Genomic DNA, 16,079 nt, shown 5'->3' on the forward strand with positions numbered 1-16,079 from the left:
TGTATTGTTTTTTGTATTGTATTGTATTTTGTATTGTATTGTGTATTGTATTGTATTTTGTATTGTATTGTATTTTGTATTGTTTTTTGTATTGTATTGTATTGTATTTTGTATTGTATTGTATTGTATTTTGTATTGTATTTTGTATTGTATTTTTATTGTATTGTATTGTATTTTGTATTGTTTTGTATTGTATTGTATTTTGCATTGCTTTGTATTGTATTGTATTTTGTATTGTATTGTATTGTATTTTTATTGTATTGTATTTTGTATTGTATTGTATTTTGTATTGTATTTTGTATTGTTTTGTTTTGTATTGTATTTTGTATTGTATTGTATTGTATTGTATTTATTGTATTGTATTTATTGTATTGTATTTTGTATTCTTTTGTATTGTATTGTATTTTGTATTGTATTGTATTGTATTGTATTTTGTATTGTATTGTATTGTATTTTGTATTGTTTTGTATTGTATTGTATTTTGCATTGTTTTGTATTGTATTTTGTATTGTATTTTGTATTGTATTGTATTTCGTATTATATTGTATTTTGTATTGTATTGTATTGTATTTTGTATTGTATATTGTATTGTTTTTTGTATTGTATTGTATTTTGTATTGTATTGTGTATTGTATTGTATTGCTTTTTGTATTGTATTGTATTTTGTATTGTTTTTTGTATTGTATTGTATTTTGTATTGTATTGTATTGTATTGTATGGTATTTTTATTGTATTGTATTTTGTATTGTATTGTATTTTGTATTGTATTGTATTTTGTATTGTTTTGTTTTGTATTGCATTTTGTATTGTATTTTGTATTGTATTGTATTGTATTTTGTATTGTTTTGTATTTTGTATTGTATTGTATTTTGTATAGTATTTATTTATTGTATTGTATTGTATTTATTTATTGTATTGTATTTATTGTATTGTATTGTATTTTCTATTGTATTGTATTGTATTTTGTATTGTTTTGTATTGTATTGTATTTTGCATTGTATTGTATTGTATTTTGTATTGTATTGTATTGTATTTTTTATTGTATTTTTATTGTATTGTATTGTATTTTGTATTGTATTGTATTGTATTTATTGTATTGTATTTATTGTATTGTATTTTGTATTCTTTTGTATTGTATTGTATTTTGTATTGTATTGTATTGTATTTTTATTGTATTGTATTGTATTTTGTATTGTATTGTATTGTATTTTGTATTGTATTGTATTTTGTATTGTATTTTATATTGTATTGTATTTTTATTGTATTGTATTGTATTTCTTATTGTATTTTGTATTGTATTGTATTTTTATTGTATTGTATTGTATTTTGTATTGTATTGTATTTTGTATTGTATTTTGTATTGTATTGTATTGTATTGTATTCTGTATTGTACTATATTGTATACTGTATTGTATACTGTATTGTATTTTGTATTGTATTGTATTGTATTGTATTGTATTTCGTATTGTATTTTGTATTGTATTGTATTTTTATTGTATTGTATTGTATTTTGTATTGTATTGTATACTGTATTGTATTTTGTATTGTATTGTGTATTGTGTATTGTATTGTATTGTTTTTTGTATTGTATTGTATTTTGTATTGTATTGTGTATTGTATTGTATTGTTTTTTGTATTGTATTGTATTTTGTATTGTATTGTATTGTATTGTATTGTATTTTTATTGTATTGTATTTTGTATTGTATTGTATTTTGTATTGTATTTTGTATTGTTTTGTTTTGTATTGTATTTTGTATTGTATTGTATTGTATTTTGTAGTTTTGTATTGTTTTGTATTTTGTATTGTATTGTATTTTGTATAGTATTTATTTATTGTATTGTATTGTATTTATTTATTGTATTGTATTTATTGTATTGTATTGTATTTTCTATTGTATTGTATTGTATTTTGTATTGTTTTGTATTGTATTGTATTTTGCATTGTATTGTATTGTATTTTGTATTGTATTGTATTGTATTGTATTTATTGTATTGTATTTATTGTATTGTATTTTGTATTCTTTTGTATTGTATTGTATTTTGTATTGTATTGTATTGTATTTTTATTGTATTGTATTGTATTTTGTATTGTATTGTATTGTATTTTGTATTGTATTGTATTGTATTTTGTATTGTATTGTATTGTATTTTGTATTGTTTTGTATTGTATTGTATTTTGCATTGTTTTGTATTGTATTTTGTATTGTATTGTATTTTGTATTGTATTGTGTATTGTATTGTATTGTATTGTATTTTGTATTGTATTGTATTGTATTATATTATTGTATTGTATTGTTTTGTATTGTATTTTGCATTGTTTTGTATTGTATTGTGTATTGTATTTTGTATTGTATTGTATTTTGTATTGTATTTTGTATTGTTTTGTATTTTGCATTGTTTTGTATTGTATTGTGTATTGTATTGTGTATTGTATTGTATTTTGTATTGTATTGTATTTATTTATTGTATTTATTGTATTGTATTGTATTTTGTATTCTTTTGTATTGTATTGTATTTTGTATTCTTTTGTATTGTATTGTATTTTGTATTGTATTGTATTTTGTATTGTATTTTGTATTGTATTGTATTGTATTGTGTATTGTATTGTATTGTATTGTATTGTATTGTATTGTATTATTGTATTGTATTGTATTGTATTTTGTATTGTATTGTATTTTGTATTGTATTTTGTATTGTATTGTATTGTATTGTATTCTGTATTGTATTGTATTTTGTATTGTATTTTGTATTGTATTGTATTGTATACTGTATTGTATTTTGTATTGTATTGTGTATTGTGTATTGTATTGTATTGTTTTTTGTATTGTATTGTATTTTGTATTGTATTGTGTATTGTATTGTATTGTTTTTTGTATTGTATTGTATTTTGTATTGTTTTTTGTATTGTATTGTATTTTGTATTGTATTGTATTGTATTTTGTATTGTATTTTGTATTGTATTTTGTATTGTATTGTATTGTATTTTTATTGTATTGTATTGTATTTTGTATTGTTTTGTATTGTATTGTATTTTGCATTGCTTTGTATTGTATTGTATTTTGTATTGTATTTTGTATTGTATTGTATTTTGTATTGTATTGTATTGTATTGTATTGTATTTTTATTGTATTGTATTTTGTATTGTATTGTATTTTGTATTGTATTTTGTATTGTTTTGTTTTGTATTGTATTTTGTATTGTATTGTATTGTATTTTGTAGTTTTGTATTGTTTTGTATTTTGTATTGTATTGTATTTTGTATAGTATTTATTTATTGTATTGTATTGTATTTATTTATTGTATTGTATTTATTGTATTGTATTGTATTTTCTATTGTATTGTATTGTATTTTGTATTGTTTTGTATTGTATTGTATTTTGCATTGTATTGTATTGTATTTTGTATTGTATTGTATTGTATTGTATTTATTGTATTGTATTTATTGTATTGTATTTTGTATTCTTTTGTATTGTATTGTATTTTGTATTGTATTGTATTGTATTTTTATTGTATTGTATTGTATTTTGTATTGTATTGTATTGTATTTTGTATTGTATTGTATTGTATTGTATTTTGTATTGTATTGTATTTTGTATTGTTTTGTATTGTATTGTATTTTGCATTGTTTTGTATTTTGTATTGTATTTTGTATTGTATTGTATTGTATTGTGTATTGTATTGTATTGTATTTTATTGTATTGTATTGTATTATTGTATTGTATTGTATTGTATTGTATTGTATTGTATTGTATTTTGTTGAAATGTGTGTCAAATCAACGAGGCCCTACAGATTCGAAGTCTGTAATTTTCTACTGCTTTTGCACCGTCTTGGTAAGAAATCTACCCCGCTGAATTTTATTTTATTGTTTTATTCTTAAATTAAAGGCGATGGTTAAAGAGCGTTCTGCCAGCATTTTCTATTATGTGCTTTGGTCGATTTAATTTATCCCATTTCAAAGTATCCTCAGGAGAGGTAACCTTAAAGAAAGGAACAGCGGAAACAACAGAAGCCAACAATAACGTTCAGATCCACAACAGATTTATAACAAAATGTTTCTACTACTAGAGTCAATTTGGTGTAAAGCATCTGGTTAGAAACTGGGAGACTGGGAGTTCTAATCCTGCCTTAGGCACGAAGCCAGATGGGTGACTTTTGAGCCGGACACTTTCTCTTAGCCCTAGGAAGGAGGGAATGGCAAACCACTTCCCCAAAAACCTTGCCAGGAAAAGTGCAGGGATTGGTCCATTCGGAACATTCCAGAGACCTGGGAGGAGCCTTGCACAATGCATGCTGCAAATCCAGAAGGACTCCAGTGCCCTACAGCATTCCTAAGTTGCTCTGTATGGGCCCAGAAACCCCTTCCAGGAATCACATCTGGAGGAAGGGGGGTCTCCCAAGAACCGTTGGGAGCACATGTGGCAGGACTGAAGCGAGGATTCTGGACTTTTGCTTTGGCCTCTTCAGAAGTGGACCTTTGGTCAGTGCCCAGATGTTGAGATTGTGAAATGCACACATCTGCAGAAACTTACCGGACACAATCATAAGGAAGTAATTCTGACAGGAAGCTGCCTGTGGCAAATACTGCATGATGTTCCAGTTGTTTTCCAGACGGTTCTCTATGCTGTTTTCTCCTAGGTTGCCTTCTTGTTCCTCTTCTTCTTCTTCCTCCTCCTCCTCTTCTTCATCGTTGGCTACCTCTGCTGTCTGTTTACTCCTCGTCGCCTGTATTGAAATGAGTGACAATCAAAAGTTGATCTCCCTGCACAATGGCATCTCCCCCAATTTAACCCTTCTTGTGTTTTTCCTTTCTCTTGCCCCTTAGGTAGTAGATTAACAGAGTCGGAAGGGACTTTGTAGGTCATCTAGTCTGACCCCCTGGCCAAGCAGGAGACCCTACACCATTTTTTTTGTAAAACATTTTTTTTAAACAATGCATCATTAATCATTCAGAGTGTCATCTGAGTACATATTTTGTGTCCGCTACTTCCTCCTCCATCATCTTACTGTATTTCTATCACATCTTTATATTTTCGTTTAATTTATGACAACATTCTTTCCAAATTTCTTACGTTTATATCAATTCATTTTATGCCTCCTTTCTCCCCATTTTTACTACATTTCCATTTTGCTTTTCCATCTTCATTCAATTCATTACAACATTTTCCCCCAATGTTTAATTATATTGATTTTCATATATATCTCTTCTCTAACCATTGATAAAATTGCCCCCCATAACTTAAAATACTCCCCACTCTTTTCTTTAATTGCCAATGTTAATCTATTTCATTTCTGCACATTCCAATATTTTCTTAATTACTTCTCCCTCTGTAGGGATTTTCTCTTGCTTTCCAATTTTGCGCAAATACAATCCTCGCCGCAGTTCTAACATGTATGATCAAGTATGTATTTTCTTTACTGTATTTCTCTGGTAAGATACCCAATAGGAACAGTTCAGGTTTTAAGTCAATATGTTGTTGTGTCATTTCCTCTAACCGTGTTCGAATTTTAACCACCCTACACCATTTCTGACAAATGGCAATCCAATCTCTTCTTGAAAGCCTCCAGTGATGAAGCTCCCACAACAACAAAAGCAACAACGACCCAAAAGGAGCTATCATTTTGCTTCCTGACCCTAACCCTGTGTGAAGAGCCAAACCGTTCACGGGATCACCAGTGGCCCTCTCCTTGTTGGCTCTTTACCTCTTCACAGTGGGTCTCAGTCGGTACTTTGCCCTTGATCCCCCCATAATTGGTGGGGTCCATCCACAGCAAAAACTCCCAGCAGCAGGAAAAGGAAATGGCCAGCGAGTGGAAGAGTTCTTTTGAATGGATGCTGGAAGGAAAAAGATAGCACTTATATACCACTTCACGGTGCTCTATAGCCCTCCCTAAGTGGTTTATAGTCAGCCTATTGCCCCCAATAGGGTCCTCATTTTACCGACCTCGGAAGGATGGAAGGCTGAGTCAACCTTGAGCCGGTCAGGATCGAACTGCTGGCGGCCGGCAGAGTTAGTATGCAATACGGCATTGTAACCACTGTGCCACCACAGCTCTTTTTTTAAAAAAATTGTTTTTATTAAACATTTTTACATTTAAAAACAGAAAAAGGAAAAAAGACAAAAACACAGTAAAAAACAAGACAAACATAACAATATATACTATTTTTACAGCCTTCTACATCTGCATGTATACTCTGCTTTTATATTCAACTCTTCTACTTTATCTTTCTATCTTTTATAACGTCTTTGATAACTCTTACAATCACACTAGATACATATATTTACATTATACTTATTTACATATTCAGTGATTTAACATTAACAATAGTTAGGAGCTCTTGGTTTTTATTTAATCGATATTAAAACTCACTTAATAAATGTCTCACTTAACAACGGAAACTTTGCACTCAATTGTTGTCGTAAGTCACCTGTTCTACGCCGATACATTATGACATCCTAGGCTTTGGAGAAGAACTTGATGCATCTGATGGACAACACCAGTTAAGAACTGGAAGATGTGTTCCTTGTTATTTAATTACAAGAAGAATTAAACAAGGAAGACTCAGCCTGGGAAAACTGGTATCAATGGATAGAAAATAAAACCAGCAAATATATAGATCAAAATAAGACATAAATTGTGTTTATGTATATTCGATCAAGAAGGAATATCTGAGAATATATGAATAGAGTTAAGATTTGTGTACTGTTGGAACGACGTTGAATTGTACAACTATCGTGGGTGTATTTTTGTTACAGACGTATTTGCATTAGTATTTTAATATTTTAAACTTTAATAAAGGTTTTTTGAAAATTAAAAAGAAAAAAAAGAACTGGAAGATGTGACTTGACACTTGCGTGTATGTAAACATCTGTCTATCCCAAGTTCTTAGGAAGCCCTTGATAGACGGATAAAAATCCAGGCTGAACGTCTGGCTGGCTGTGCGACCCATCATAACAACATAAATCTTGATATAATTGGACGTCAATGCAATAGACAACTTGAGCTGAGACATCCCCTCGAGATAGCAGATAAGAGTCCATTAAATCACGATTTCACTAATGCTTCCGGGAAAGTGCTGGGGAGATATGAGAAGGGTAGGGAAAACAGGGGCTGCATAACAAAGGGACGAGTGTTGGAGGCAGCGAAGATGGGAAGAGAATGGAATGGAATGGAATAGAATAGAATAACAGAGTTGGAAGGGACCTTGGAGGTCTTCTAGTCCAACCCCCTGCTTAGGCAGGAAACCCTACATCCCTTCAGACAAATGGTTGTCCAACCTCTTCTTAAAAACTTCCAGTGTTGGAGCATTCACAACTTCTGGTGGCAAGTAGTTCCACTGATTAATTGTTCTCACTGTCAGGAAATTTCTCCTTAGTTCTAAGTTGCTTCTCTCCTTGATGAGTTTCCACCCATTGCTTCTTGTCCTGCCCTCAGGTGCTTTGGAGAGTAGCTTGACTCCCTCTTCTTTGGGGCAGCCCCTGAGATACTGGACGACTGCTATCATGTCTCCCCTAGTCCTTCTTTTCATCAAACTAGACATGCCCAGTTCCTGCAACCGTTCTTTATATTATATATATGGTAGAATGATGTTCTTGGCTGTTCTGGGACCGCTGCAGCAGGGAGGTGGGAGAGACAGTAAGAGGGGAAGCTGGAGACCACAGTCTGAACCCCAAAGGCATGAAAGACTCGGGACGCATCCTTTGATGAATAGGTGTAAAGCTGGAGGGATCTTTTATGTGTCCAGACCAGTGGTGAAATCCAATTTTTTTTTACTACCGGTTTTGTGGGCATGGTGTGTTTGGTGGGCGTGGCTTGGTGAGCGTGGCAGAGGAAGGATACTGCAAAGTCTCCATTCCCACCCCACTCCTGGGGGAAGGATACTGCAAAGTCTCCATTCCCACCCCACTTTGGGGCCAGCCAGAGGTGGTATGTGCTGGTTCTCCGAACTACTCAAAATTTCCGCTACCGGTTTTCCAGAACCTGCTGGATTTCACCCCGGTCCAGACGTACCTTTGGTACTTTATAAATGTCCACAATCAGCAGACCTTCCTTCCTCTGAATGGTCCTCTAAATCAGTCAAACTAAATCAATCAATCAATCATAATTTACTATTTATGTCTTGTCTGACCTATGTTGTATGGGGGACGTGACACAGATTTCTGCACTTTGAGTGCCAAGGAATTATTTTTTAACAAAATTTAACTGCTGGTTTGTTCTAGAAAACACAACAATTGTTCAGGATGAAGCCCAAACAAAAACTTGTTCTGTTCTCCAAAATGCCAAGATAGGGAAGCAGATTCTAGAATCCAAGGAGAAATTCCAGGAGTTGTCCCGAATTTTCCCCTTTGGTGAATTGCATGATGGGGCACAAACCATTATCTGTTTTTCACAGTCACTTAACAATCTCCCTTCCTTAACAATGGACCTGGGCCAGAGTTGTGCCAACCTGCTTCCATGACGGACGTACCTGTGGGTGATGTACTCGACGTAGGCCAGGGCATCTTCGATATGGCGCTTCTTGGTGCACAGAATGATACGGTTGAAATTGGCGTAAATGACCACGGAGCCGAGCCGCTTGAATTCTGCCACCAACCTGGAGGAGGTAAATGTAATATACTTCTATCTTTTCTCTGCTACATGCCAGTCTAAAGGAAGCTTTAGAGCTAGCAGATGCCAGTCTAAAGGAAGGTTCAGGCCTGACATAAAGGAAGCTTTAGACCTAACATATGCCAGTCTAAACGAAGCTTTACACCTAACAGATGCCAGTCTAAAGGACGCTTAAGAGCTAACAGATGCCAGTCTAAGGGAAGCTTTAGTCCTAAGAGATGCCAGTCTAAATGAAGCTTTAGACCTAATGGATGCCAGTCTAAAGGAAGTTTAGAAGCTAACAAATGCCAGTCTAAAGGAAGCTTAGAAGCTAACAAATGCCAGTCTAAAGGAAGCTTCAGGATTGACATAAAGGAAGCTTTAGACCTAACATATGCCAGTCTAAACGAAGCTTTAGACCTAAGAGATGCCAGTCTAAAGGATGCTTAAGAGCTAACAGATGCCAGTCTAAGAGAAGCTTTAGTCCTAAGAGATGCCAGTCTAAATGAAGCTTTAGACCTAATGGATGCCAGTCTAAAGGAAGTTTAGAAGCTAACAAATGCCAGTCTAAAGGAAGCTTAGAAGCTAACAAATGCCAGTCTAAAGGAAGCTTCAGGATTGACATAAAGGAAGCTTTAGACCTAACATATGCCAGTCTAAACGAAGCTTTAGACCTAAGAGATGCCAGTCTAAAGGATGCTTAAGAGCTAACAGATGCCAGTCTAAGAGAAGCTTTAGACCTAAGAGATGCCAGTCTAAATGAAGCTTTAGACCTAATGGATGCCAGTCTAAAGGAAGTTTAGAAGCTAACAAATGCCAGTCTAAAGGAAGCTTTAGAGCTAGCAGATGCCAGTCTAAAGGAAGCTTCAGGATTGACATAAAGGAAGCTTTAGACCTAACATATGCCAGTCTAAACGAAGCTTTAGACCTAAGAGATGCCAGTCTAAAGGATGCTTAAGAGCTAACAGATGCCAGTCTAAGGGAAGCTTTAGTCCTAAGAGATGCCAGTCTAAATGAAGCTTTAGACCTAATGGATGCCAGTCTAAAGGAAGCTTAGAAGCTAACAAATGCCAGTCTAAAGGAAGCTTCAGGATTGACATAAAGGAAGCTTTAGACCTAACATATGCCAGTCTAAACGAAGCTTTAGACCTAAGAGATGCCAGTCTAAAGGATGCTTAAGAGCTAACAGATGCCAGTCTAAGAGAAGCTTTAGACCTAACAAATGCCAGTCTAAAGGAAGCTTTAGACCTAACAGCTGCCAATCTAAGAGAACATTTAGGCCTAACAGATGTTAGTCGACTTTGCCTAGGAAAGGACTCACTGCAGGAAGAGCTTCTTCATCATGCCGTGGAGCATTCGGTGCAAGGCAGGATCGTAGAGCAGGGAAGTCGGGGATCGCAGCCAGCGGTAGAAGTGGATCACCTGGTTGTCAGCATAGACATTGTGGTACTGCGTGATCTCCTTCACCCAGCCCACCACCAGACTCTTCAAGATCCTGTGTAGAAACAGGGGAGGGGTGGAAAAAGAAGAAGAAAAAGAAATCCTTTGTTCTATACTCCCCAGGTGAAGCTGCCTCTTTATCCCCCTGGAAGGGCGGAGGGACAAGCCTCACCTGAAAGTGTTGGAGCAGAGCGCGGCCTCGTCGTAGCTGGCGGGGACGCTGGCCGCCTGGTTGCCCGTGACCATGTCCTCCAGCGATGCCTGCTGGATGACGTCGAAGCTGATGCAGAGGCTGGAGGCCCCTTCCATGTCGTTGATGCGATGGGACTGCAGGATGGTGTTCACAGCCAGGTTTTGGAGGTCCAGCTCCACGCAGACTGCAGGGGGGCGAAGAGACGGATTTCACCTTTCCCCAAGGGCCACTTTCCTCCTGCTCTCCAAAAGGGGGGCTCAGAGAACCGGCACTATTCTCTGCATTTTATTTATTTTATTCGTTTATTTAGGAGGTTTATATTGCCGCCTATTCGCACATGGCGACTTTAAAAGGTAAAATATAAAGGTTACCCTCGGACATACGTGCTAGGCATTTCCGAATTTAGGGGGCGGTGCTCATCTCCGTTTCAAAGCCGAAGAGCAGTGGTGGGTTTCAAATTTTTTTACTACCGGTTCTGTGGGCATGGCTTGGTGGGCATGGCAGGGGAAGGATACTGTAAAATCTCCATTCCCTCCCCAATCAGGGGAAGGTTACTGCAAAATCCCCATTTCCTCCCGATCAGCTGGGACTCGGGAGGCAGAGAATAGATGGTGGCGAGGCCAGTAAGAATTTTTACTACCGGTTCTCTGAACTACTCAAAATTTCCACTACCGGTTCTCCAGAACTGGTCAGAATCTGCTGAAGCCCACCTCTGCCGAAGAGCCAGCGCTGTCCGACGACGTCTCCGTGGTCGTGTGGCCGGCATGATTCAACGCCAAAGGCGCACAGAACGCTGTTCCCTTCCCACCAAAGGGGGTCCCTATTTTTCTACTTGCATTTTTTACCTGCTTTCGAACTGCTAGGTTGGCAGAAGCTGGGACAAGGAATGGGAGCTCACCCCGTTACGCGGCGCTAGGGATTCGAACCGCTGAACTGCCGATAAGCTCAGCGTCATAGCCACTGAGCCACTGTGTCCCTCAGGGCGGCTCACAAGAATATAAAACCATCATATAAAAAAACAATAAAAGGAAGGAATCATATATAATAAAATAATAAAATAACCCCCCAACCCCGGTGACAACACATCACGTGAGCCATTGAATGGGCTCCATCCTGCTCTATGTTCCCCAGGCCCGCTGGAAGAACCAGGTCTCCAGCGCTTTCCGGAAGAGTGTTAAGAGATTTTGCATTGTGACTGGGGAAAGGATCAAAGGGAGAACTCGACTTACGACTACAATTGAGCCCCAGGTGGATGTGGCTAAAGTGAGAAATTTGCAAAGGAAGCTTGGCCCCGTTTTTACAACTTTTCTTGCCGCGTTTGAGAAGCGAATGGTTGCCGTTGTTAAGTTAGTAACCCGGTTGTTAAGTGAATCTGGCTTCCCCACGGACTTTGCTCTTCGGAAGGTCGCGAAAGAGGATTGTGTGACACCGCCCCCAGAAAAGGACTTGACTCTGATACCCGAGGGAAGGATTCCTTCCTCAATTCTTTTTCCATCGGAGGGAATCGGCCGGATGGCCGTTGGGCTGGTACCAACAGGGAGAAACAAAGCAGGATCTCCGTCCGTCCGTTATTCACCTGTGGAATAGCAGCCCGGATGGTTGATCTCCACGGAGGCCCTTTCATCGAACTCCATGACCAGACGGCTATCATCTGCCTCCTTGCCCCCCATGTCCGGGCGGGAGGTGGGCGAGAGCCAAAGGAGGTGATTGTGGCGATGGAGATGGCGAGAGAAAAAAAGGTCCGTGCCAAAGATGGAGACGTCATCCGGAAGGTTCCCGACAGGCAGGTGGTAATACCTAGGGAAGAAGGAGGAACGGTTCACCGAGCGGCGGAGAGCAGAATGGTTGGCTAAAGCTTCTACAGGTTTTCTCCCCAGAGTTTCGACCAAAATCAAGCCCAGAATTTAGGTTTGCTAAGCGAGACATTGCTTGAGGGAGTTTCGCCCCGTTTTACGGCTTCGTTTGCCATGCTTGTTAAGGGAAGCACAACAGTTGTTAAGTTAGTCACACGGTAATTCAGCGAATCCGGCTTCCCCGTTGACTTCACTCGCCGAGAAGGTCGCAAAAGGGGGATCGCGTGACCCCGGGGACGCTGCCACCGTCATAAAGTCAGTGAGTCAGTTGGCAAGCATCCGAATGTACCGTATTTTTCGGAGTATTAGACGCACCAGAGTAGAAGACGCAGCTTAGTTTTTGGGGAGGAAAATAGGGGGGAGGGGGGGAAATCTGTCTACCAGGTATTCATCTGGCTAGCGTCCTTAGTCTGGTCAGATTCAGCACATTAGTTTACTGGTTTTGAGCGTGTGCACATGCTTTTTATCCCCTGCTTGGGGATAAAAAACAGCTTCTGAAGCATAGCTGATCTTTGGAGAGAGAAGCAATGAGAAAAGCAGGCAAAGCACGGAAGATCGCTTCACTCGCTAGAGCCTCGTTAGGGCTGAAAAACAGCTTCTAAAGCACAGCTGATCATCAGAGAGAGAAGCAATGAGAAAAGCAGACAAAGCACGGAAGATCGCTTCACTCGCTAGAGCCTCATTAGGGCTGAAAAACAGCTTCTAAAGCACAGCTGATCGTCAGAGAGAGAAGCAATGAGAAAAGCAGACAAAGCACGGAAGATCGCTTCACTCACTAGAGCCTCATTAGGGCTGAAAAAAAGCTTTGAAAAAGTTACATTCGGAGTATAAGACGCACTCAAATTTTCAGCCTCTTTTAGGGGGGAAAAAGTGCGTCTTATACTCCAAAAAATACAGTAAGTCATGTGACCCTGGGGAATGCTGCGACGGTCATAAGTCTGACAAATGACTCTCGTTTATGACAGTGGCAGCGTCCTAAGGTCACGCAATCCCCCTTTTGCGACCTTCTTGACGAACGAATTTGCTTAACAACCGTGTGACTAACTTAATGACTGCAGTGATTCACTTAACCATTGTGGCAAGGAAAGTCGTAAAACGGGGCAAAACTCCCTTAACTAATGTCTTCCTTTGCAACCTAAATTCTTGGGTCAATTGTTGTAACACGAGGACTACCTGGAAAAGAACCAAGGACTAATGATTTGAGACAGGTAACTCTTAACTGCCGAAAGCCCATTTCTCTCTTCCACAAGGCTCACCTGCTCATGTCAAAGGCCTGAGACAGACACATGTCCAGTTTGAGGTAGTGGCGGATCAAGTGGCGAGCACCATGGCGCTGCCAGTCCAATATGCTGTAGTTGATGTCGTCCGTCACGTGGACAGGAACCAGGGGGAACTCCTCCAGAACGGGCATGGCACCGGCCAACCGCTTCAAATCCCAGTTAGACTGCACAGCAACGAGCGTTGGGCCCCGGCGTTCATCCTGCGGCAGACAAGATAAATACTTTTAAGAGTATTTTACTCTTTTTTTTTTTTTTTGAACAAGTTGTATTGAAAACTTTTTCTTTTCATCATACATATTTTATGAACAGAGTGCTGACCGGGTCACATTTTATACATCTTGTATATAATCAAAATCATCCTTATAATATATCTTTATCTTCCCATTCCCTTTGGTGACCTTCTGACAATGGTGGAAGTCAGATTCACTGAATGACCGGGTTATTAGCTTATCGATTGCAGCGATTCGCTTAACCGCCCGTGGCACGGAAGGTCGTAAAATGGAACGAGACTCGCTTAACAAATCTCTGGTTTAGCAACAGAAATTTGGAGCTCCATTGTGGTAGTAAGATGAGGATTACTGTATTTTTCGGAGTGTAAGTTGCACCAGAGTAGCAGCAGCAGCAGCCTATTTTCCTGGGGAGGAAAATAGGAAAAAATAGGAAAAAATCTGCCTACCAGGTATTCATCTGGTTAGCAGCCTGGTTCAGCTTCAGCACATTAGTTTGCTGGTTTTTATCCCCTGCCTGGGGATAAAAAATAGCTTCTAAAGCACAGCTGATCTTTGGAGAGAGAAGCAATGAGAAAAGCAGGCAAAGCACGGAGATCACTTCCTTTGCTAGCGCCTCCTCATTAGGGCTGAAAAAAAACTTCACAGCTGAGAGTCGGAGGGAGCAGGCAAAGCACGGAAGATCACTTCACTGAAAAAAAGCTTAGCACAGAGATCACTTCACTCACTAGCGCCTCGTTAGGGCTGAAAAAAAGCTTCGAAAAAGCTACATTTGGAGTATAAGATGCACCTGAATTTTCAGCCTCTTTTAGGAGGGAAAGAAGTGTGTCTTATACTCCAAAAATATGGTAATTATAACTCTTTGTAGCCTAATATGATTTATTTTCTCAACAAAGCTTTTGTATAGATCTTGCAAAGCATGAAAACGAAGCCCCAGGAGAATAGGAAAAGATTTGCACTGAAGAGGCTACAGGAAGAAGGGAAAAATAGAGCCGGATGCCCAGGACAGGAGAAGTTCAACAGCCAAACCCCTGAAGCATCTCCTTGCAGGTGCTGCAAAGTGTGGGGGTTCGTTCCTTACCTTGTAGCCCATCAGGAGGCGCTGGAGCACTCTGCAGATGCTCTTGAGGTCCGTTTCGGCTCGGACTTCAAAGAGGTGCTTGTCCGGGGGGAGCAGCTCTCGGCCCACCTTCTCCACCATGGAAGCGTGCTCAGCAGAATACAGGTTGTTGAGGTTTGGCATCTGGTTACTACGCACCTGCAGTCATAGGGGTGACACCGGAGAGCGGGCTGAGCTGAAGGAAGGAAGGAAGGACTCCAGGCAAAACTCATTGAACACATGTCTCGCTTAGCAACATCGATTTTGGGCTCAGGAGTAGTCCATTAAGTGGTCCCTGTCACTAGGCATTTTTGCAGTTTTGTAAAAACTGCGCAGACTGATTGAAGAATGTTTCCACAAATGGAAACAAAGAAGGAAGGAAGGAAGGAAGGAAGGAAGGAAGGAAGGAAGGAAGGAAGGAAGGAAGGAAGGAAGAAAGAAAGAAAGAAAGAAAGAAAGAAAGAAAGAAAGAAAGAAAGAAAGAAAGAAAGAAAGAAAGAAAGAAAGAAAGAAAGAAGCAATCCCCTTTGGAAGCAGCCATGACACATTTTATCTAACCAGAGCAGAGAGATGAGATAAAAAAAACAACACAACACAGGACCCCCAATCTTCTCCCTTTTTCCCCCCTGTCCCTGAACTTACTGTATCAAGCACAAAGATGGAAGCTTTGCGTTGGGAAGGGATGAAGAGGCCAAGCAACGCCTTGCTGCCCTGGGAGTGATGATAGAGGTAGATGTGCCGGATACTCCCTAGACACAGAAAGGAGCGTTAGATGCGTTAGATGGAAATCAGCACTTCCGCAGTTGCGGTACAGATCAGCTTCCCCTGTGCCTTCCCACTGTCGGGGTTCCTGTAGAAAAACTTTTGCTTTTAATGAGGTGAAAACTGCGGGAGTTTTCAGAGTCGGTTGAATGTCAGGGTTCCAAGTAATACCGTATTTTTCTCTCCGTAAGACGCACTTTTTTGTCTCCCAAAAGTGGGTGGAAATGTCTGTGCGTCCTTAAGGAGCGAATATTACCGAAGCCTCGCCCACTAGCCCCCACCCTTCGGCCAATTTTTGGCCTCCGTGTGCCCCGTTTTTGGCCTCCGTATGGTGGCCGAAAAACGGGCCGGAAACGGGGTGCGCAGAGGCCAAAATCAGGATGCCTGGAGGCCGAAAACCGGAATGCATTTTATGGAGCGAAAAATACGGTAATTCCATGGCAAGCAAGACTCCGAGGCACTCGAGTTCCTCAAAGATTCCTTTTCTTGGAAATATCACATTGGCACGGATCTGGTGAAAACCGACTCTGAAACTCCTGCGGTTTTTCACCTCATTAAAACTTTTTCTACTTTCTCAAAAACAAATCAGTCCCATGGTCCGATCGCCGTTTAGTCCGACATCACTCCGCCTTCTTCC

At 38.8% G+C, this 16,079-nt stretch overlaps 1 protein-coding gene across 1 annotated transcript in view; it reads right to left on the bottom strand.

Moving 5' to 3' along the window:
- The window catches only part of POLE (DNA polymerase epsilon, catalytic subunit), a 63,559-nt gene that overhangs the window by 15,708 nt on the left and 31,772 nt on the right, over nt 1-16,079 (bottom strand). The window contains exons 35-43 of the mRNA XM_070951344.1: nt 15,323-15,429; nt 14,663-14,839; nt 13,331-13,554; nt 11,798-12,018; nt 10,201-10,405; nt 9,910-10,083; nt 8,470-8,595; nt 5,703-5,835; nt 4,532-4,724 (exon numbers count right to left, since the gene is read on the bottom strand). Coding sequence (XP_070807445.1) covers nt 4,532-4,724; nt 5,703-5,835; nt 8,470-8,595; nt 9,910-10,083; nt 10,201-10,405; nt 11,798-12,018; nt 13,331-13,554; nt 14,663-14,839; nt 15,323-15,429 — 1,560 coding nt within the window. The remainder of the gene's footprint in view (nt 1-4,531; nt 4,725-5,702; nt 5,836-8,469; nt 8,596-9,909; nt 10,084-10,200; nt 10,406-11,797; nt 12,019-13,330; nt 13,555-14,662; nt 14,840-15,322; nt 15,430-16,079) is intronic.

Source organism: Pituophis catenifer, unplaced genomic scaffold (assembly GCF_029215685.1).
Source record: "Pituophis catenifer annectens isolate HBS135680 unplaced genomic scaffold, rPitCat1.0.hap2 SCAF_10, whole genome shotgun sequence".
NCBI classification, from domain to species: Eukaryota; Metazoa; Chordata; class Lepidosauria; order Squamata; family Colubridae; genus Pituophis; species Pituophis catenifer.